Raw genomic sequence first — 19269 nt, 5'->3', positions numbered from 1 at the left:
TGGCTGCACGGAATTTCCATGCTTCAGTGCTCGATTGGCCGAGATGTTGTTAGCCTAGGCCTACACAGTCTCAACTTGACGCTCAGACCCCTCCTACAGCGCAGTGTGCTTCTGGCGGTTGAGGGGACACATTGAACCGGAAGATCAAATTGTCCCTCCAAGTGGCTAGAGATGTTGAGTATAATCATTTTAATATGTAAGGTGATTTTCAAAACTTCAACACCTTTTTGTTCTCTTTCTGGATCATTATTCGATCAATGTTTTCATACCAATCCTCCTCAACATGTCTAACAAATTCCAAGTACATGTACTCATCATCGGTGCTGGGATAGGTGGCCTAGCAGCAGCCATTGGAATCGCACGAGCTGGCTATCAGGTCACAGTTATTGAGAAGTCATCTCAACTAGGAGAGGTACATAACTCCGTTTCTATATTCAAATTACTAGTCCCCACAATGCTTAATTGCGCCAAAGAAAGGTGCCGGAATCCAAGTTCCTCCCAATTCATCGCACATACTATCTCGATGGGGACTTCTCAAAACACTCAGTGCTGAAGCAATGCAACCTGGATCGATCATCATTCGATCTTACCACGATGACTCCATCCTTTCAAAACTCAAACTGAAGGGGAGAGACTCCATTGAGGAGGCCTACGATTACCCATGGCTCCATATCCATCGAGAAACATTACACAAAGCGTTATCCGACGAAGCAACACAGCATGGCGTAGTCTTCCGTCTCGGGTCGACCGTCGCAGGCATTGATTTCCAGAACTCCACTGTACGGATCCAAGACCAGAAGATCATCTCTGCAGATATCATCATCGGCGCTGATGGAGTGAACTCTGTGTGTCGCGAAGCGCTACTGGGACGTCCGGACCCACCTGTACTGACTGGCGATATGGTATACCGAATCTCCCTCTCAACAACAGAGATGAAGAAACATGTAGAGTTAGAAGCGCTTGCCACAAAACCTAATTTCAATTACTGGGCAGGACCAGGCGAGCATGCAGTCGGCTACTTGATCGAGCACGGAACGCAGTTTAACATCGTCATCGCAGCTAAAGACAATCTTCCCTTTTCTTTCTCTCGCGGAAAAGGCGATGTGAATGAGATGCGAGAACGCTTCGAAGGATGGAGCAGCACCTTTACGCTGCTGCTAGAACTGGCTAGCGAATCGACAGTATGGAGATTATGTTGTGGGAGAGAAATGGAGACATGGACACATGGTGGAGGTAGCTTTTCTTTGCTTGGGGATGCGTGCCATTCTATGCTACCTTATTTGTAAGTTCTCCTCTTTCTCCACTGATAGTAGGCGCGATGTGGTTAACGTGTGATGCAAAGAGCACAAGGAGCTGCTCAGGCTGTGGAAGATGGTGCTGTCCTTGGTGCGCTGTTCTCTAGGTGTGAGAGTAGAGAGGACGTTTTTGATGTTCTTGGTGTTTATGAGGAGCTTAGAATGCCGAGAGCGAATATGGTGGCAAGAGTTTCGAGGGAGAAAGTCGGGATGAGATGGAGGGATTCGGGTGAAGGAAGTTTGAATCCTTGGGCTAATCTGAATTTCCAAAAGGAGTTGTTTGGATACGATGTTGAAGGTGAGGTGGATAACACTTGGAATAGGTACAAGGCTGCAACGGCTGAGATGAGAAAATCCAACAGCCAGTGACTTGGAATAATTGTTGCCTCCTTGTTCCTTCTCTTCCATTCACCACTTGAATGCAAATCCTGTTCACCAATTTGGAGATCCTTCGAGCAAATTATACTTTCTTATTACGGAGATTTACTTCTATCTACGTGGTAATATTTCGATACAGAATAAATTGACGAGATCAGCACAGAATAATAGAGCCTTGAAGTCTTAATCTCAGCTTTATGCCGAAGACAACTCGATTCACGAGCCCTTTACTAACCCCATCGAGGCGAACAGCCAAACGAGGAGATTCAGCGGACCAAATATCGACATCGGGATCAAAGAGAGAACCACAATACCTGCGGCTTCAGGTTAGCAAGTATTCTGCAATCTGGCACTCTTCAACGTACCGAAAAAGCCACCACGTCGAGTAATCGTCTCCCACAACTCATTATTCATAATATCTTCCGCTTCTTTGAACGCCCAAGGACCAATCAACCTGAACTTTGTGTTGAAATTGGCGCCAAGAGCCCATGTCGTGAACATCTTCGATCCACGAGTCAGCATATAGGCAGCGGTAGGTGCAGATTCCATGTCCATTGCTAATTGATAGGCATAGTTTTCGTGGTCAACACCGTATTGTATTCTTCGCTCCTCAGTCATATGGAGGCGATAATGCTCTTCTTTGGTTAATGGATGAGGCAGCTTTTGTAGAAGTGCTAGGACCCAGAGCTGTGCTTGGAACTCTGCGAGGGGAGGAATTGCTCCTGATACATGATTAGCAGAAATGTACTTCTTAACAGTGGAGTAGCAATTACCAAAACTCGGTCGAATGAACCCAATAAATGCAACAGTCTCATCCCCACTCTTCCAAATTCGTCTGATATTCGCATCCTCGGGCCGTGGATATGTTTCGTCTAGAAACGGGAAAGTCTGGTCGTACCCGGTGGCAAAGACTAGCACATCGACCTTCCGTTTGACATCTTGCATTGTACGAGCTTCTGGACGTCCATTATTGGTGAAGTGGATTACGCGATCCTGACCAATGTGGCTGGGCCAAGGTGCCAGATCTATCACTCTCCCATTTGTCTCCGGAAGTTTGATTTGTGCAATGGAAGCGCGGATACGATGAAGCAAGGATGTAGAGCGGTAGGGTGCACTGATGTAGGGCATTGCGCGACTCGACTTTGTAAAGAAGACTGGACCGTGTTTGTCATTCTCACTATGTTGATTGGGATTAAGTTGAGCTTACGTTCAGAAGTATGGTACGTCTCATCAGGGAGTCCGCCAACCCACTGATCAATGCCATGTCTCGTACCAGAGACAAGCCATAGCGTATACTTTACAAAAGCATCATAGTACCGCCAAGGTATGAGTGACTTCTTCATTATGGGATGAACATACATTGACTCGAACAGGCTGGCTGTAACAACATCCGTGGGAATGTCGGGGCCGCTGGATCGGAATCTTCCAAAGAGGACGGGATTCGGGACTCTGTATTATCATGTCAGCATCCTACAACAGCTTAGAAGGTGAGTACTTATTTTGGCAGCGCAGAGGAATCCATTTCGATGACACAAAGTCACAGTTCTTGTAGGAGAGGTCACAGCCAGATGTGACATGTCCATACCCGTCTCCCCAGTCCCAAGAACGACCACATTCGTATCCTTCCCAAATTGTTTCCTGGCTTTGAATTGAGAAGAATGTAACACGAGAGGGACATTTTCAATTCCATCGACGTGTGGAACGTTAGGAGTAACGTGTAGTCCCGTGCAGATCGCTACAGCGTCGCAGTGCCAATCTTCTGTTGTTCCATCCGCTCTGACTAACGAGACGGTATGACCAGAAATACCTCGATGTTGGAGACGGGTGACCGTTGTTGAGACTTCGATATTCTTCCACAGGTCGAAACGAGTGCAGTATTCTTCGAGGTAAACAAGATAATCTTCTATTGGCAGGAAGTCAGGCGCTTCTTTCGAGGGGCGGAAGTCAGAAAAAGTTGTCAGGTATTTTGAGGAGACTTGCTACAACGACAATGTGGAGTTAGATGATTGTCAGATTGCGTTCAGAGATGAATCAATACCTCTCCATCTTCGTAATTCCTTTGCCGAAAGGTTCCACCAATCTCCGGACCGGCTTCGAAGAGACGAACTTCGATGGGTTTTACAAAGAGGAACTCGGGTGCTTGGAGAAGGTATTTCAAGGTAACAAGGCCCCCCGGGCCAGCTCCTATCACTGCGACTTTCATATTTGCGAGTTTTCTTTTCTTGATAAAGTGTACGAGGCAAAAGCGATTGAATTCAGTTTTGTTCCAAATTGTTCTTTGACTTGATGTGTATTTTCAAAACTAGAACAACCATTCATACCATATTCAAACGCTCGACAGTCAATGTAAGCTTTGGCGACTTACAAGGAAACACTAGATGCGGGGCCGAGCCGTGGGGTCGCAACCGCAGTAAGCTTCTACCGGTAGTAGCTTGTCGGCCGTTCAAAGACGGTAAGTTGCAGGGAGGCTGGGAAATGGAGCAGGGCTGTTCTATTTCTCGCCAATGAAGTTCGTGTGGGCCAAATTCTGGGCTTTGAACTTGCTTTTTGTTCAGAGAGTCGGCGACTTCAGGATACCTGTGGGTAAGCGACGCGGGAGCGGGAGCAGGGTCAGGCATCCTCTGAATCTTCATTGGATGGGCTTTACGACGTATTTGAAATTCATCGTGGAGAAATCTGGACATGGGGCGTGTTGGCGTTAAGCAAATGCAGTATTTCCACTTGCGGTAAGTAATCATCGGGAAAACCGAAGAGCATCAGCAAGCCACAATCTAAAGTCCGATGCAATCATAATGTCAATGTCAATGCTAATGCCATGAAGAGGTACTACAATAGGCTATCGGGTATCAAGTGTGCCATAACGCAAACTGATTCGCGAATATCAATTGGGAAAAGAAATCAACGTTTTGTCTGCTGGAGTGCTAGAACAATTTTCAATTTATTGACTCGGCCGCTTGCTTCCTCCTGACCGCTAAGCGAGCCCCTGATAAACGTGAGTGACCAGATTTCTACCCAGGTAGCCTGGGTACTATGTTGCCTAGGCAGGATCTTCCACTAACTAATCCATTAAAACGACCTCTATGATGCTCATCTCACTTCCCGTTGGTTTGTGAACAGTAGCAATCTTTAGCCGCGGGTCTGCCTTAGCGAATAGCTCTGTCCAGTCGTGCAACGTACGCTCCTTTGCATTGAGCAAGGTAATCATTTGCAGATTCATCGCACTAGACCGAGGGTTTAGCAAAGTCTCCCTAATCATCAGGCTGAAGACAAATAGGCATAACAAAGAGTCAAGTGACGAACCTCATATTCCAGTATTGCTCCGCACTAGTCTCCTGTGGCTCGACCATAACAGCATCATTGACAATGATTCTTGATGTTGGCTTCATTGCAGCGACGATATGTCGCAGAATTTGGACGCTGTATTTATCTGACCAATTGTGCAGAACATGGCGAATTATGTAGACATCTGCCTCAACTGGCTGCGGGTGAAAGAAATCATGTGCTTGAAACTGGACACGATCTCTCAAGCTTGGCAGAAGAGCTTCTTTGCCATGGGCCGCAACACCTTCCAAGTCCTGGACGATAAGACGGAAGCCTGAGTATTGCGAAGCTAATGCACATGCCATCGTACCATCCGAGCCGCCAACCTAATCTTCTTAGCACGGGTACAAATGTCTTCAAGCAGTAAGCTTACGTCAACAATAGTTGCCCCAGACGTGATGTTGGTCCACGGGTAACCATGCACAAGATCGTTAGCATCGTATCCCCCGCTTGCAGTTAGCCCGGCCATTGCGAGGCTGAATCGATCCCTAGCCTCGGCATTCTCAGCAAGGTACTCGAACAGAGTTTTCCCTTGACCACCTGCAAGTGAGAAGCCAGTTTCATTTGGCTCATTCGAGTCGGGAAATCGCCTCCACGACTCAATGACCATCGATGCCGCAGGTACAACATCATTGGTAGTATGATGCACCCACCCAGCCATCTTCGGCTCCAGAAGAAGCTTAGAGAGTCCATTGTGAGCGATGTGATTTGGGACAGGTTCGTGGAATATACCAGTAGCGACTGCGTGACGGAGGATACTGCGTGTGAGATGTTCTGACAAGCCAGTCTTCTTGCTAACTTCGATCATCGAGATAGATTGGTCAAGTGGCACAGCTTTGGCAATCGAGTATTGGGAAATAACAGCCAAGGCGAGGTTGTCGTGCTGCTGCACAACTGTTAGTCAAAGTTCACTTCCTTAAAAGACATCAAGGAATTCTTGCGCTAAACCCAGTGCGCAACAGTGCTTGCCTAGGACCCAATGTGAGGATGATAAGCTTTCTAGCTGCGTCTGCTATTTTGTATCTCGTGCTAGTCAATATATCGTTATCTTCTCCAACTGACGTTGGATACTCTGTTGGCCCGTTTACGCCGAGCGATGGTATCGAGATTTTGTTCTTGATGGCAAGCGATTCGAAGGTCTTGGCGAGTGTCTGTAGATCTGACATAACAGAAAAGACATTATCCGCTGGTTTCTCCATTATCAAAGTTGGAGTTCACTGATACTAGCGCAGTTGTGAGGGAGTGGCTAAAGAACTTCCGAGTAAGAATGCAAGCAGAATAGTCAATGATTATATCCCCAACTCCTCAATAGCTGACCTGAATCTAAGAGATTCTGATTTTTAAGGTGCCCGAATTTACTAAGCTAAAGTGTACACGAATGGAGTATGAGTGGAACTAGGGCGATAGACCGGAGCAACCATGATTGGTGGTGTGAGGCTGACTTGAGAAATGTGCATACTCGGAAACGGGTTCTCCCCTCCCGATGCTCTGGATTTTAATTCTTCATGTAGTGTGCATGATGCACACCTATTGACTCGTGAGATGATGGAATTGGCGGCCGACTGGGCTGAGACGGAAACCCAATCTCGAACATGGACATCCACATCACATAATCAATTGTTTATTGATGCAGCTCGAACGTACGAGATACATGGGCTTGGAATGGGCCCCAACTTCGGGATCCGAAGAGGCAGATATAAATTGTCAAAGCGGGGTTCTGACGAAACTACATACAAGGGTTTCCCAACATCACCGACGACTCCTTGAATTGTACTGTCCTACTGCAGATATACTCCTACAGTAGAAGAACTTTTTCGTTCACGATGCAAGATATCCCATCCCAGTGTACCGTTCTTGTTGTGGGCGGTGGCCCGGGAGGGTCTTTCACAGCCTCTGCTCTCGCACGGGAAGGCATTGATACTGTTTTATTGGAAGCCGCGTCTTTTCCTAGGTTCCATCAACTCCCCTTTCAAACCCTTGTACTCTACTGATTGTTGAAAAACAGGTACCACGTTGGGGAGAGCATGCTTCCTTCCCTGCGCCACTTCCTGCGTTTCATCGATCTAGACAACGTGTTCAAAGAACATGGATTCTATAGAAAGGCATACGATCGACCATGGAGATATAGAGTATCATGGCACTAACAATTGGCAGAATGGAGCCGCTTTCAAACTCAACCAAGAGAAGCGTGAAGGCTGTAATGTATTCCCTACCCATTTGGAAACGCCCCTGGAACTAATAAATCGGCCCAAAGATACCAACTTTCTTTCAGCGGGAGGGCCGGAAAGTTACACCTGGAATGTCATCAGATCTGAATCCGACGAGTTGATGTTTCGACATGCAAGCAAAAGCGGTGCCAAGATCTTTGATGGCGTTAAAGTAACCTCGATTAATTTTTCATCCCGTGGAAATGCCCCAACAACAACACCCAACGTAAGAAGCGAACGTCCGGTCTCTGCATCTTACCAACGCAAATCCGATGGAAAACAAGGTCAAATCATATTCGACTATATCGTGGACGCGAGTGGCCGAGCTGGTATTTTACACACCAAGTATCTGAAGAATCGAACTTACAGCAAATCTCTGAAGAATCTTGCTTACTGGGGATACTGGACTGGTACTGCATCCTACGGGCTCGGAACCGAGCGAGCTAACTCCCCTTTCTTCGAAGCATTGAAAGGTAAGCAGTCCTTCAATTTTGGTAAGCTTGAAATTGACTGGATCTTAATCTATAGATGAAAGCGGCTGGGCATGGCTTATCCCCTTGCATAATGGTACAACATCTGTCGGAGTGGTCATGAATCAGGATATCGCGATGTCACAAAGACAAGCTGCGGGGACGCAAGAGGGTTATCAATGTCTGCAAGACTTCTACCTCTCGTCTCTAAGACTAGCCCCGAATCTTCTCCAGCTTCTTGAAGGAGGCAAGCTAGTCACCGATGTCAATTCTGCCTCGGACTACTCCTATAGCTCATCTTCTTACGCTATACCATATGCCCGAACAGTCGGCGATGCGGGCTGCTTCATCGATCCTTTCTTCTCTTCTGGTGTGCACCTGGCTCTCACTGGAGGGGTGTCGGCGGCAGCGACAATATGTGCTGCTATCAGAGGTAACTGCACGGAAGAGGTAGCAGCGAAATGGCACTCTTCGAAGGTTGAAGAAGCATACTCTAGGTTCTTGGTCGTAGTGTTCAGCGCGTATCGCCAAATGCAGAGACAAGATGAGCATATCCTTAGTGCGATGCAAGAAGATAATTTCGACAAGGCTTTCAATCATCTCAGACCAAGTAATTGATCCAAAGAATATCAAACTCCTTTGAAGTCCGACGGCTAATCGATTTATAGTAATCCAGGGAACGGTGGACGTGAGCAGCAAGCTTTCTCAAGAGGAACTCCGCCAGTCGCTTGATTTCTGTGCTGCCGCTTTTGACGAGACGCAAGCAGAAGAAAAAGAGCAGGTTATGGAGAAGCTGAAATCAAATGGAAAGAACGTGATGGATGAGATGCTCAACACAAGTCGTGCTGAACGTCAAAACAGCTTCTGCAGTGAGGAAGAGTTGCGCGTCATCGGTAACATTCGAGCTCGTCATGTTATTGATGTGAAGAGTTCTATGAGCTTTGATAACTTCGGCGCCGATGTGATTGATGGAATGAGAGTTAACTTGCAGCCCGGAAAGCTTGGACTTGTCAGTGTTTCCACTTAGTTAGACGAAAGAAAATTAATTCATTGCCGAATTTAATGCAGGTTCAGAGACATGATAGCATGACGTCGTGTGGTACCGAAATCGTGGTTCAAATCTATGCTGAGGAAGCAAAAGACATTATAGACTATCGTGGTACAAAAATCATATTCTCTTCTTCCTTGTAATCCAGTAAAGTGCCTACCGATAGTACGATCAATTGATAGCTACTCAGCTGCTTCAGAGGCTATCTCGGTCTTTACGTAAGGATCCACTTTCAGTTCTCGAACATCGTTACTCCAGAATGCCCCAAGATCCTCAATACCCGAACCATCGACGAGGGGTTGAAATCCGAACATCTTCTCCCGCCAAAGCATCACTCGAACAATATGCAGCCCTCGGAACTTAGAAGACATCAGAATCGCGGACGTTATGATCTCGAATCAGTATCATCGGTGTTCGACGACACTTTCATGGCCCATGTGAGTTATGTTGACAATGGGCTCCCTCAGTGTTTACCCATGATCGCATTGTTCCATACGATAGGTGATGATACTGCGGTTTATTTGCATGGGCATCCGAGTGCTAGGTTGATGGAACTCGCTAGACAGAATAAGAGTTATGATGGAGAGAAGATCAAAGTGTGCATCACTGCGACGAAAGGTAGGAGATCAGGCATCTCGATCTTGGTTAGCGACTGATGATGCTCAGTGGATGGTCTGGTGCTATCCTCAGCACCGAATGGACACACGTTCAATTATCGCTCAGCTGTCGTGCACGGAGAATGTTCTCTCGTCACAGACCGGGATCTCAAGCAGGAGATCATGAGAGGCGTCACAAACCACATTGTTGAAGGCAGGTGGGAAGATGTCAATCTGGTTTCCTCGTTTCAGGTGTCCCTGGTGTGTGTTGTCCGTGTGGATATCTTGAGCCTGAGTTTGAAGACGAGGAGTGGCATTCCAGGAATCCAGCCTCGGGATGTAGAGAAGGATCGGAAAGATAGAGAGGAACCTGTGTGGACAGGAGTTGTCCCTTTATATGATGTGCTGGATAAGCCGGTGGCAAGTGGATTGACTGATGCTGCGACAGAGCCACAAGGGCTGCGGAGGTTCATTGAGAAGAGAAATGAGAAGCATCGGGATCATTCTCTGCGAGCAGCAAAGGCATGATGCATTGAAAGGGTTTGGATTGAGCCAAAAAAGAAGTTTCAAAAGGAAAAAAAGGAAGTCCATGAAGATGTTTGCGTTGTTCAAGTGTGCATGCACCGAGACAAGTCGCTAGAAATTGCGGCTACCCGCAAGTTCCTCAAGAAGGTCATAACAACTCAGTCGCACCATCCTTGAACACTTCTTTGCATCCTCGATCCCCTATATAAAAACGAGTTATTTTAACAAAGATAATGAATCAAATCATGTGCTCAAAATGCTCACTTTCCTGCTTATATAATACAATACCTCAGTCTAGACCCATGCTGCATTTCCCCGCAGGCGCAAGCGCGGCGCAAGGCGCTGAGCCCAAGACCCGCATGCATCTGATAACCCTGATCCTCTCCAACTCTTTCCCGGAACCCAATCAACAACCCAACTCCATACATTCCAAACCATGAACCGTCGCTCGCGAAAAGGTTGTATAGACTGTAAAAAGGCCAAAGTCAAGTGCGATGAGGTGAGCAATCCCTAGCTTGATTTTCGCATCAATGCTCACCAACTTCGTGCTTTAGGTGAGGCCTGCTTGCGGCACCTGTTTCCGCCGCGGCTACGTCTGTCAAGGTTATGCGAATCCGCCCCTCAAGGACCCTTCGAAAGAAGCAGATCATGAGCCGCAAAGTGGACCTATCCGGCGCCGAGACAGAGATAGCAGGAGATCGGTACGGAGACGCTCGGATGCACGTGAGTGTCACTCATCGGGGAGTGATTCTGAGGCAGAGAAGAGCTTTTCTGCTGTTTCTACTCCAACTTCGAGTGTCTCAAAAAGGCGGCTATCGATAATCTCAAGAAGCAGTGTTGGTTGTTCAAGTCCATACCCTCTTTGTCGAGGTCTCCCTCTCATCCCACCAAGCGCGATTCAGAGTTCAGATCAGCCAGGCATAGAGACTTACTTTAGTCGGCACCCGTCTGAGTTAGTCATAAGTTCCGAGTTCGCTGATGAGATGAACTCCAACGTCCTGAGAGTCTTCCACGAGGATCCCGCTACCGTTGCTGAAACTCTTTCGGCCATTGGACACATTTATCTTGGCGAAGGGGGCATGTCAATTGTTCCTGTCTTAGACAGAAGAGCGCGTATCCTGGCCAAACTACGAGAAACGACAGAGCTGGAACAGATGTTGGTCATGCATTTGGGGCTATGTGCAATTGAGGTAAGCCTGCTATCTCAATTCCTACAACTCTCACTGACACATTACCACAGTTGATCGATGCCAGGACTCAGCCCGCAGACCTAGGACTCCCAGCACTCATCTCAAACGCAGCAATCATCATCAAGCACAGTTTCGAGTCAGGCGGAGAATTCAGCTCCATAGCGAAATACTTCATTCGTGCCTTAGCTCGTCAAGATATGATGATCTCTCTAACCTACGCCCGCCAACCCCTCATTTCGAGCCAGGCGTGGCTCGAGAATGACTTCTATAGACAAGCTGACCGCTTCATGGGTTACACCGGACCTCTAATGCCCATCCTAGCCGACCTAGGATCGCTCGCCGAGGAAATTCGAGGTGCAAATTCACCAACTACCCCGTTCATCTGCCAAGATGAAGATATGTGGACTGAGAATGCTCTCGTCTTTGGATATTCGCAAAATCAAAGCATATACCAGAAAGCTATGGACATCCGTACCCAACTCGATCAATGGCGACCCGTCACTGCTCAAAACGTCTCCTTCCATTCCTCGAAAAATCTCCTTTTCCACGCACACGCCCATAAAGCCGCGGCTATTCTATATCTCCATCGACTGTTGGAGCCGCCTGGTAGTTCGGAAGAAGCTGATCGTACTGCTCTCAGTTTGGCGCATGAAGTGTTGATGCATCTCAGTGCTATGACTGGGCAGTTGAAGACGGCACTGTGGCCGGCGCTCATTGCAGGTACGGAGTTGGTGAATGAGGATGATCGGAACTTGATTACGCGGATGTTTGATGATATTCATCAGCAGCGGAGGACGATTACGTCGCTGAGGACGAAGATATTCTGTGTTAATCGTGTGTGGACTGGTAAGTCACTTCTTAAGAACTCCCTTAGCCTTCTTTGGGCTTTGGAAGAGGTCTTGGCTGAGAGGCGTTTCTACGCTCATTTACTGCAATTTCGTGCTCTGCTTCAGACTTCATGGCTGAATGCTAACTTGAAGATTCCATAGCTCGTGATTTAGGTTTGCATTGGTCCTGGATGGATCTTGTGCATCAATACCCGGGAGAGTGCTTGCCCATATGATGAAAACGTCAACGACTACCAAATCTATGGGATGAAAGCTAGTAACTCTGCGATTTTGTGGTCTATGGAGGTATAAATCTAAGAAGTAAGTGCACAGAAAATGCAAAGCTATGTCAAGTCTAACGATAAACAGATCATGAACATTTTCTCCCACCTACCCGATATGCGGCTCACCATCCTCCCCCGGATTCTCCACCTTCCACCTCACCAACTTCAACAACTCATACACCGTACTCATCACCGGAGTCGGAACCCCCAACTCCCTTCCCCTACGTATCGGTGCCCCCAAAATAACCTCAAACTCCATCGGCCTCCCATGCACCTTATCTAACAACATACTCGGCTGCCACCGACTGCTCCTCGGACTCCTCTCCGCCATAAACTGCACGACCTCATCCTCCAGCAGCACTCCATCTTCCTTCGCCACCGCCTGCAACTCCCGCATAATCGGCAACACCAGCCCCTCCTTCGCACCACTGCTCTGCACGTCCCCGACATGCACTTCCACCAGCGCACAAATCGAATTATACGTCCCATTCCACAGCAATTTCGACCATCTTGCCTTCGGCATATCGTCCACGAACTCGCAGCTCTTGGCTCCGCCCTCACTATACATCTGCACAAACGTTTTCGTTTTCTCCAGACTCACTACATCCGGGACCCCAGCGTGGTAATGCGGCCCGATCTGCAGGATATCCGGGCCAATATGCTTAACCACATTCGGCGGCTCGGCGAACGATCCGATCATCGAGACGGCGGACATGGTGACGTTAGACGGGAACGCCTTGATGAACGGATCTTGGATATTCAGCCCATTTTGGATCAGCACGATGGCTGTTAGACCAGGGGTCACGAGCGGTGCTATCATCTCAGCTAGGTTATATTTCTCGGGAAGTTGTTTGGTGCAGAGAACGATATAATCGTATCGTTCCCTGGCCGCTTCCATCGGGGTCGGGGCTCCAGTCGGGATGGGCGGACTCGGTTGCGGTTCGGGGAATACGGCTTCTTCTATTGTTTGGACGACTATGCCATCACCACATCTTATCAGTACATCCTTCCTTTTCCCTCTTCTCTTTTGCCCTCTAAATAAGTAAAGTCAAGGAATATCATTTACCTCGCTCACATCTCCAACTCCCCAAGACCCCGTGATCTACACTCTCAATCGCCCACCCTTTCTCGCTCACAACCGCATAGCTGCTGCGAAGGATAGCAGTGACTCTCGCGCGGCCACTCTTCTCTAGAACCAGGGCGGCGATTGTACCTACGCCTCCCGCACCGAGGAGGGCGATGTTGAATTCTTTTTCTTGGTTGGCGGCGGCGGTGGTTGGGGATGGTGGGACGGTTCCTGGGGGTGAGAGGTGGGTTGGCATTTTTGAATGATCTCTTTTATGAACTCGACGCGGAGGTGATGTTTGAGATGGTCGTGGAATGATGTTGCGAGCTGCGAGCTCGAAATCCTGATGATGGTGGTGGGGTAAAGTGGGGTCGTGGTCCGTTCCGATTGTACTACCTCCGCTTCCTCTTTTCCTTGTCCAGATACCTATCTATCTAATCAGATGAACTCTCAAGATAGGATATGAGGCTCCGCAAGAATTGGAATACGATGCATGGCATGAAGTTCACGATGCACGATTCAGGTCGCGGCTGTGCGTTTGTACGATAGCAAATGAGGAGCTTGATGTCCCACCACGATAGGCAGGGGTAAGCTATCTTAAGGCCGAAATGCAGGGGTTGACGCGGGATGGGCGGATGGCTGGATTGGGGAATGCGGATTTGAGGTGATAATGAGAATGGAAAGGGGAAAAAACGATGTTGACGATTTTTGTGGCAACCTGTTCTGACGTGCTGAAGCTTGGAAGATATATTTGGTGGTTCTATATACAATAGAAATTTATAGTAGATAGGAGCATAGATTAAGAGGACTAAAGAGTAGGATGCCCGATCACAACTTCGACTGCGCTGTCTTCAGTCTTGCGTCTGTGTCGCTCTTGGGATTCAGCACACTATCAATGAGCTCGACATCTTTCAATAGTTGCGCATCTCCCCATTTAGGACCAACAATTTGAAGAGCGGCTGGTGCGCCGGCCATGAGTTGAGGATCATCTGGTCATTGTCAGTCGCTGCTCGAAAGGAGTATGTGAGCCATGAACCTACACTTTGCTTCATTGACAACATCAAGCTCGTTCATCGGCACGAAATTGGCGTCTTTGGGATCGAGCGCTGGATCAGCCTTCGTGAATGGGATAACGACAGCCGGGTACTGCAAGTCGTCAGTTCTCTATGACCGTATCTGATTCGAGATCACAACTCACATCAACAGCATTCCAAGCCACAGTGTACATATCATTCGACCATTCTCCTGGCAATACCGCTGTGTGTGGACCAGTAGGGCACAATACAACATCGACTTTCGTCTCTTGCCACGCGTCCAGCATCTGCTTGCAGATTCCCAGTCTCTTCGTATTCCATTCCCAGGCTTCTTCTTGTGTCTTTGGAGGAAGTTGCCAGAACCCTATATCCACCACCGATTTGACCACTGGCTCGTTTGCTTTCTTTAATTCTCGTTTCTGGTAGGAGAGAGCATCTAACGTGAAGAGCTGCTTTGTGACATTTCGAATCTCGCCAAAATCTGGTGGGGTGAAGTCCTTCACCTCGAAACCAGCTGCTTGGAGCTTGGCAACTGCTTCTCGAACAGCTCGTTGGATTGGTGGGTGAGATGTGAGACCGCTCTTGTGGATTACACCAACTACTGGTTTTCTTGAGACTGTGGCTTGCTCCCAGATTCCCGGAACCACTGCGGGGTCAACAAGCCAGGGCTTCGCATCCCGCACAACCTTAGTTAACAATGTCAAATCTCGAGCAGATTGTGCCATGGGTCCCAATGTTGCCGGTACTCCTGTGTTAACTCCTGTGTATCCCGATGCAGCATATCCATAGAAAGGCAGAACGCCGCACGTTGGTTTGAAGCCATAGACTCCGTTCGCAGCACATGGCACTCTTATAGAGCCTCCAACATCCGTCCCAATACCAATGGCAGATCCCCGAAACGCCATATTTGAACCTTCTCCACCACTGCTTCCTCCGCATGTGAGGTGATGTACCACTGGATTCTTGGTTTGTCCAAACACATTGTTGTCCGCTTCTGCGACTAGCATTGTTTGAGGAACATTCGTTTTCGCGACTATGACTGCCCCTGCCGCCTTTACGAGTTCGATGGAGTATGTGGTCTTGGTGGAGGGGTCAAAGGTTCTCGAGATGTAGCCATTGCATGCATCGTATCCTTTGACATGGAAACATTCCTCTATGCATCAGCACAGAGTCGTACATTGAGGATGTAACATACCTTAAAAGTCATCGGCAGACCATGTAAAGGACCAACCGTCTTGCCTGTCTCCTTGAAGTAAGTATCTAGCTTCTTCGCATCCTCGATTGCATCCAAGAACATGATCTCAGTCAAATTGTTGCATAACTGATGACCAATAGCTGCCCGTTTGCAGAAAGCAATAGCAACTTCTTCTGCTGTATATATGCCTTCAGCGATAGCTGCTGCTAGAGAGGTCGCATCGTAGGCTTCGCCTGAAATCTTCAGCTCTCGTTCGGAAAGGATGCCACAGGTACTGGCTACAGGTCGAACATCCACTGTCCCGGCTGGGGGATAATCTGACTGCTGAAGCTTCCATTCCGCTGGAATTCGCGCAGCTTGCTCGGCCTTCTTCGAATCACGGACGCTCTGCCATGTCTTCGCTGGCTGAATTGCCGTGTGGTCCTCGACTGTCTGCATGTTAGGATGGAGTGAGGTCTGAATCTAATCTTGGGGTGAAATGACACAAAGAGAGAGTAAGCACAAGTGAAATAAAACAATATTTCTCCGAAGAGAGATCCAATGATCTTCTCCTTGTACCGCGGAAGCAAGGCTGCTGAGAAAGAATTATGTAACACCAGCAGAGTCTCAGCGACGTCTATTCAGAGCGTGCGAATGACCTGCAGCCTATGAGAGATGAAAGATGGGTTACCGATACTTCGGATACGATCGCATAGATAGCATCACATTGGACGAACCATAATTGTCGGGACATCTGCACGATGTTCCAAGGATGGAGGATGATGATATTGAACGAGTCCACTGAAGTTGCTTTTTGGGGTATTTTGGCTGTTGAACTCGAGCTAACTTGATCAAGCAAAGCGCACACTACTAGTCTCAAAGCAGCGTTTATCTATGCTATCAGCTTCTCTCACATCTAAAATAGTTGCCACCCCACTTTTACTTACCTGTTTGCGAAAATTGGACGCGGAGATCAGGTTGTGATAGCGCACGATTCGAAACGGATCTTTAATCCCGAGATGTCTCCCGCGGTTCATGGCAAAGATGGGGTTGGTGAGGGGTACAACCTGCTATCTTCAGTACCCTCAGATCTAAACCGCCGATCAGGAACAATTGTGGCAAAGTTGCCGTTCAATCCATGGTAACACATGAAGTTGTCGTTCGAAATGAACAATCTCATAAACTTCTCGAATTCTATTGCGAGAGACAAGCCTCCCAAAGCTGGATTTGTTTCTAAAGTTCCCGAGCCGTCGTGGAGTAGCACTGTATCAACTTCGTCAAAAGAAGGTTTCGCCGACGAGATAGGGCCAGTTCCCGACTGCAGCCTTATCTAGGGTTGCGTAGACGGGGCCATTTATCCTTAAGCTTGGCCGAATCTTTTGTCGAAGTGCTGTCCCGATTTCATCTGCTCCATCATCCCACCACATTTTTCAAGCATTACGATGGCAGACGAGGAGAAGAAAGCAGTTCCAGGAGCGGATAATATCTCTCCAATTGAGAGAGGTGAAGCCAACGACTTTCGAGACGCGGAAAAAATTGGAGATATTGGTTTCGACCTTTTTCAACAATCACATCAATATGACCCCGCTCAACTCGAGAGAGATGCTATCAAAGTTCGAAGGAAATTGGACTTCATTGTCCTTCCAATGGTATGACTGATTGTGTCCATTTTAACAAGCATTGGCCTGATAAACATAATAGATGATGATGACATATATGTTAAGTTTTCTTGACAAGCAAACGTAAGTGCAAGTTTGTGTCCAAGAACTGGTCCTGATCATTGGCATAGATTGAATTACTCAAATGCATACGGTCTCCAAGCCGATACTCATATGAAAGGAATTGATTACTCCTGGGTTTCATCTGCACTTTACTTTGGATGGTTGGTCGGAGCATACCCTTGGAATTTGGCTCTTCAACGGTTCCCTATCGGAAGATTGATGGGCTGCATGCTATTTGTCTGGGGTGCGGTGTGTATGCTCCAAGCTGCAGTATTCAATTTCTCAGGCTTCTTCGCTGTTCGATTCTTTCTGGGTATGCTGGAAGCATGCATTTCTCCGGCATGGGTACTTTTGACCTCCATGCTTTGGACACGAGAAGAGCAGCCGCTGCGAACTTCTTTCTGGTTGTCAGTGAATGGTGTATCTTCGATTATTGGAGCTTTGTTATCGTTTGGGCTTGGTCATGTTGACAATTTGGCTGTACCAAATTGGAAACTGATTTATCTGGTATGTAACTTTCATTTAATCACTGGATTTCTGGCTTACACTAAATTCAGGTCGTTGGAGCAATAACCTTCGCATGGGGGTTTGTCATTCTACTCTACCTGCCCGACGGACCTCACAACGCCAAAATGCTCACAGAATACGAGCGGGTGGTGGCTGTCTGGAGAGTTTCCAAAAACAGAACAGGTGTTAAAGATCCCAAGATCCTCCGTTACCAGATCAAGGAAGCTCTTTTCGATGTGAAGACCTGGTTGCTACTCATCGGCGCTGCTTGTGTTGGCATCCTCAATGGTGGGGTCACCAATTTTGCCAGTTCTCTGATCAAAGGCTTTGGCTTCAATCCTCTCAAGACAAGTCTGTTGCAAACACCTGGTGGTGCATTTGAACTGGTCTTTGTGATCCTGTTGGGCTATCTTGCAACTGTCAAGAATATGCTTGGGGCAACTATTATCAGTCAGTATCACGTGGAACGAATGCACGTGGTTAAATGCTAAGATGAATGTAGTTGCTTGTATCCCTGGTATAGCTGGCCTGGTTGGCATCATGAAAATCAGCCTTGCACATCGATATGCCCTCGTAGCTTGCACATGGCTGCAAGGCATTCTTGGCTCTCCTATCGTGCTCATGTGGACACTACCCGCTCTGAACTGTGCTGGGCATTCCAAGCGTGCTACTCAACTTGGTCTCTTCTTTGTGTATGTTTTATTCTCCCAACTATTCAATCTAAAATCATATTTTTGACAGCAAGCTGACACTATCCCTAGGATATATTGCGCAGGAAACATAGCTGGTCCACATCTCTTCTTTGCAGATGAGGCTCCACGATATCTCTCCGCCATCAAAGGTTTACTCATTGCGTATTGTATCGCGGCATTCGTGCAGATTCTGTACACCACGCTATGCTGGATGGAGAATAAGAAGAGAGACAGAAGAGGGTTGCATGCAGATGAGGAGGCTGAGGCGCTTGAAGGTTTCGGAGATTTGACAGACAAGGAGAATCTGCACTTCAGATACTCGATCTGAAACTGGTGAGAGAAATCTCGGGGAGAGTGTCGAGCCTCCTCTTTGAGAGAGAAATAAACATCTCAATCGTGTGGTATGCCTCGTCTTCTTCAATGTTGATCCAGCATTCCACTTCCAGCCATCAAAATGGATAGACCACCTCGACCCTCTTTCTATGTTTCGTGTCACCACACCTCGTGCCGAGCCTTACTAATTCATCAGAATTATTTCTACAGAGCCGTCAAGTGACCACCTTCATTCTCCAGTGATCCTCACGAAGAGAACTTCCCCTTTTGTACTACCAAAAGTATCGTGCGGTGGTGGATCTGGGCGCTCTTTGTGGCGTGTGGCTTGCAGCAATCGGCGATCTGTTTAATAAAAACCTGAGTAGTTAAAAAGATTATAATCACCATGGCCACTGGGCGCAATCAGAAAATTATAATCGTAATAAAAAAATGAATCTGATTGCCCAGGTTTTTGAGGACATCGAAAATCCTCAAATTTATGTATTTGAAATTTCAGTTTTCCTAATGTCCGGCCACTTAAACTAACATAGCACTTAACATGTTGTTTCATAAGCTGGGGCATTCATCCAGATAACTCAGCCTTGTCCAAATCTGTGACTAG

General features: G+C 47.6%; 9 protein-coding genes across 9 annotated transcripts; 5 read left to right on the top strand and 4 right to left on the bottom strand.

Annotated features, from left to right (window-relative positions):
- The first annotated feature begins 248 nt into the window (after positions 1–248).
- Positions 249–1713, top strand: LY89DRAFT_642377 (FAD dependent oxidoreductase). The gene is made up of 3 exons (XM_018211746.1): positions 249–412; positions 474–1282; positions 1343–1713. Exons 1-3 carry the CDS (start codon positions 284–286, stop codon positions 1662–1664), a joined length of 1260 nt encoding a protein of 419 aa, XP_018073704.1. The 5' UTR covers positions 249–283; the 3' UTR covers positions 1665–1713.
- Positions 1714–1889: 176 nt separating this feature from the next.
- On the bottom strand, positions 1890–3876 carry LY89DRAFT_580931 (FAD/NAD(P)-binding domain-containing protein; the record flags this gene model as incomplete). Its single annotated transcript, XM_018209080.1, has 6 exons — positions 1890–1987; positions 2039–2395; positions 2447–2827; positions 2881–3120; positions 3169–3652; positions 3712–3876. 6 exons carry the CDS (start codon positions 3874–3876, stop codon positions 1890–1892), a joined length of 1725 nt encoding a protein of 574 aa, XP_018073703.1.
- An 855-nt stretch (positions 3877–4731) lies between these two features.
- Positions 4732–5877, bottom strand: LY89DRAFT_581145 (S-adenosyl-L-methionine-dependent methyltransferase; the record flags this gene model as incomplete). The annotated part of the gene is made up of 3 exons (XM_018209097.1): positions 4732–4894; positions 4974–5320; positions 5368–5877. Coding segments are annotated over 3 exons (1020 nt in total), but the record flags the coding sequence as incomplete, so codon positions are not given.
- Positions 5878–6768: 891 nt separating this feature from the next.
- Positions 6769–8828, top strand: LY89DRAFT_773666 (FAD/NAD-binding domain-containing protein). Its single transcript, XM_018221944.1, has 6 exons — positions 6769–6945; positions 7000–7066; positions 7149–7191; positions 7249–7674; positions 7730–8281; positions 8340–8828. The coding sequence occupies exons 1-6, from the start codon at positions 6818–6820 to the stop codon at positions 8696–8698; spliced, it is 1575 nt and encodes a 524-aa protein (XP_018073701.1). The 5' UTR covers positions 6769–6817; the 3' UTR covers positions 8699–8828.
- A 235-nt stretch (positions 8829–9063) lies between these two features.
- On the top strand, positions 9064–9843 carry LY89DRAFT_695918 (uncharacterized protein; the record flags this gene model as incomplete). Its single annotated transcript, XM_018216792.1, has 2 exons — positions 9064–9337; positions 9386–9843. The coding sequence occupies 2 exons, from the start codon at positions 9064–9066 to the stop codon at positions 9841–9843; spliced, it is 732 nt and encodes a 243-aa protein (XP_018073700.1).
- Positions 9844–10222: 379 nt separating this feature from the next.
- On the top strand, positions 10223–12146 carry LY89DRAFT_488809 (uncharacterized protein). Its single transcript, XM_018207876.1, has 4 exons — positions 10223–10339; positions 10395–11030; positions 11081–11876; positions 12020–12146. Exons 1-4 carry the CDS (start codon positions 10277–10279, stop codon positions 12091–12093), a joined length of 1569 nt encoding a protein of 522 aa, XP_018073699.1. The 5' UTR covers positions 10223–10276; the 3' UTR covers positions 12094–12146.
- LY89DRAFT_683222 (2-dehydropantoate 2-reductase) lies at positions 12122–13737 on the bottom strand. The gene is made up of 2 exons (XM_018214663.1): positions 13208–13737; positions 12122–13116 (listed from the first exon to the last, which is right to left on the bottom strand). The coding sequence occupies exons 1-2, from the start codon at positions 13461–13463 to the stop codon at positions 12248–12250; spliced, it is 1125 nt and encodes a 374-aa protein (XP_018073698.1). The 5' UTR covers positions 13464–13737; the 3' UTR covers positions 12122–12247.
- Positions 13738–13937: 200 nt separating this feature from the next.
- Positions 13938–16186, bottom strand: LY89DRAFT_716878 (amidase). The gene is made up of 4 exons (XM_018218297.1): positions 15437–16186; positions 14406–15392; positions 14248–14353; positions 13938–14196 (listed from the first exon to the last, which is right to left on the bottom strand). The coding sequence occupies exons 1-4, from the start codon at positions 15872–15874 to the stop codon at positions 14036–14038; spliced, it is 1692 nt and encodes a 563-aa protein (XP_018073697.1). The 5' UTR covers positions 15875–16186; the 3' UTR covers positions 13938–14035.
- A 184-nt stretch (positions 16187–16370) lies between these two features.
- On the top strand, positions 16371–19041 carry LY89DRAFT_716877 (MFS allantoate transporter). Its single transcript, XM_018218296.1, has 7 exons — positions 16371–17064; positions 17117–17157; positions 17205–17643; positions 17694–18093; positions 18146–18335; positions 18405–18736; positions 18865–19041. The coding sequence occupies exons 1-6, from the start codon at positions 16858–16860 to the stop codon at positions 18661–18663; spliced, it is 1536 nt and encodes a 511-aa protein (XP_018073696.1). The 5' UTR covers positions 16371–16857; the 3' UTR covers positions 18664–18736; positions 18865–19041.
- The last annotated feature ends 228 nt before the right edge of the window (positions 19042–19269 follow it).

The sequence above is a fragment of the Mollisia scopiformis genome (assembly GCF_001500285.1).
Source record: "Mollisia scopiformis unplaced genomic scaffold LY89scaffold_8, whole genome shotgun sequence".
NCBI classification, from domain to species: domain Eukaryota; kingdom Fungi; phylum Ascomycota; class Leotiomycetes; order Helotiales; family Mollisiaceae; genus Mollisia; species Mollisia scopiformis.
The sequence above is the reverse complement of the archived record's forward strand: the minus strand, read 5'-3'. Positions and strand labels throughout refer to the sequence as shown.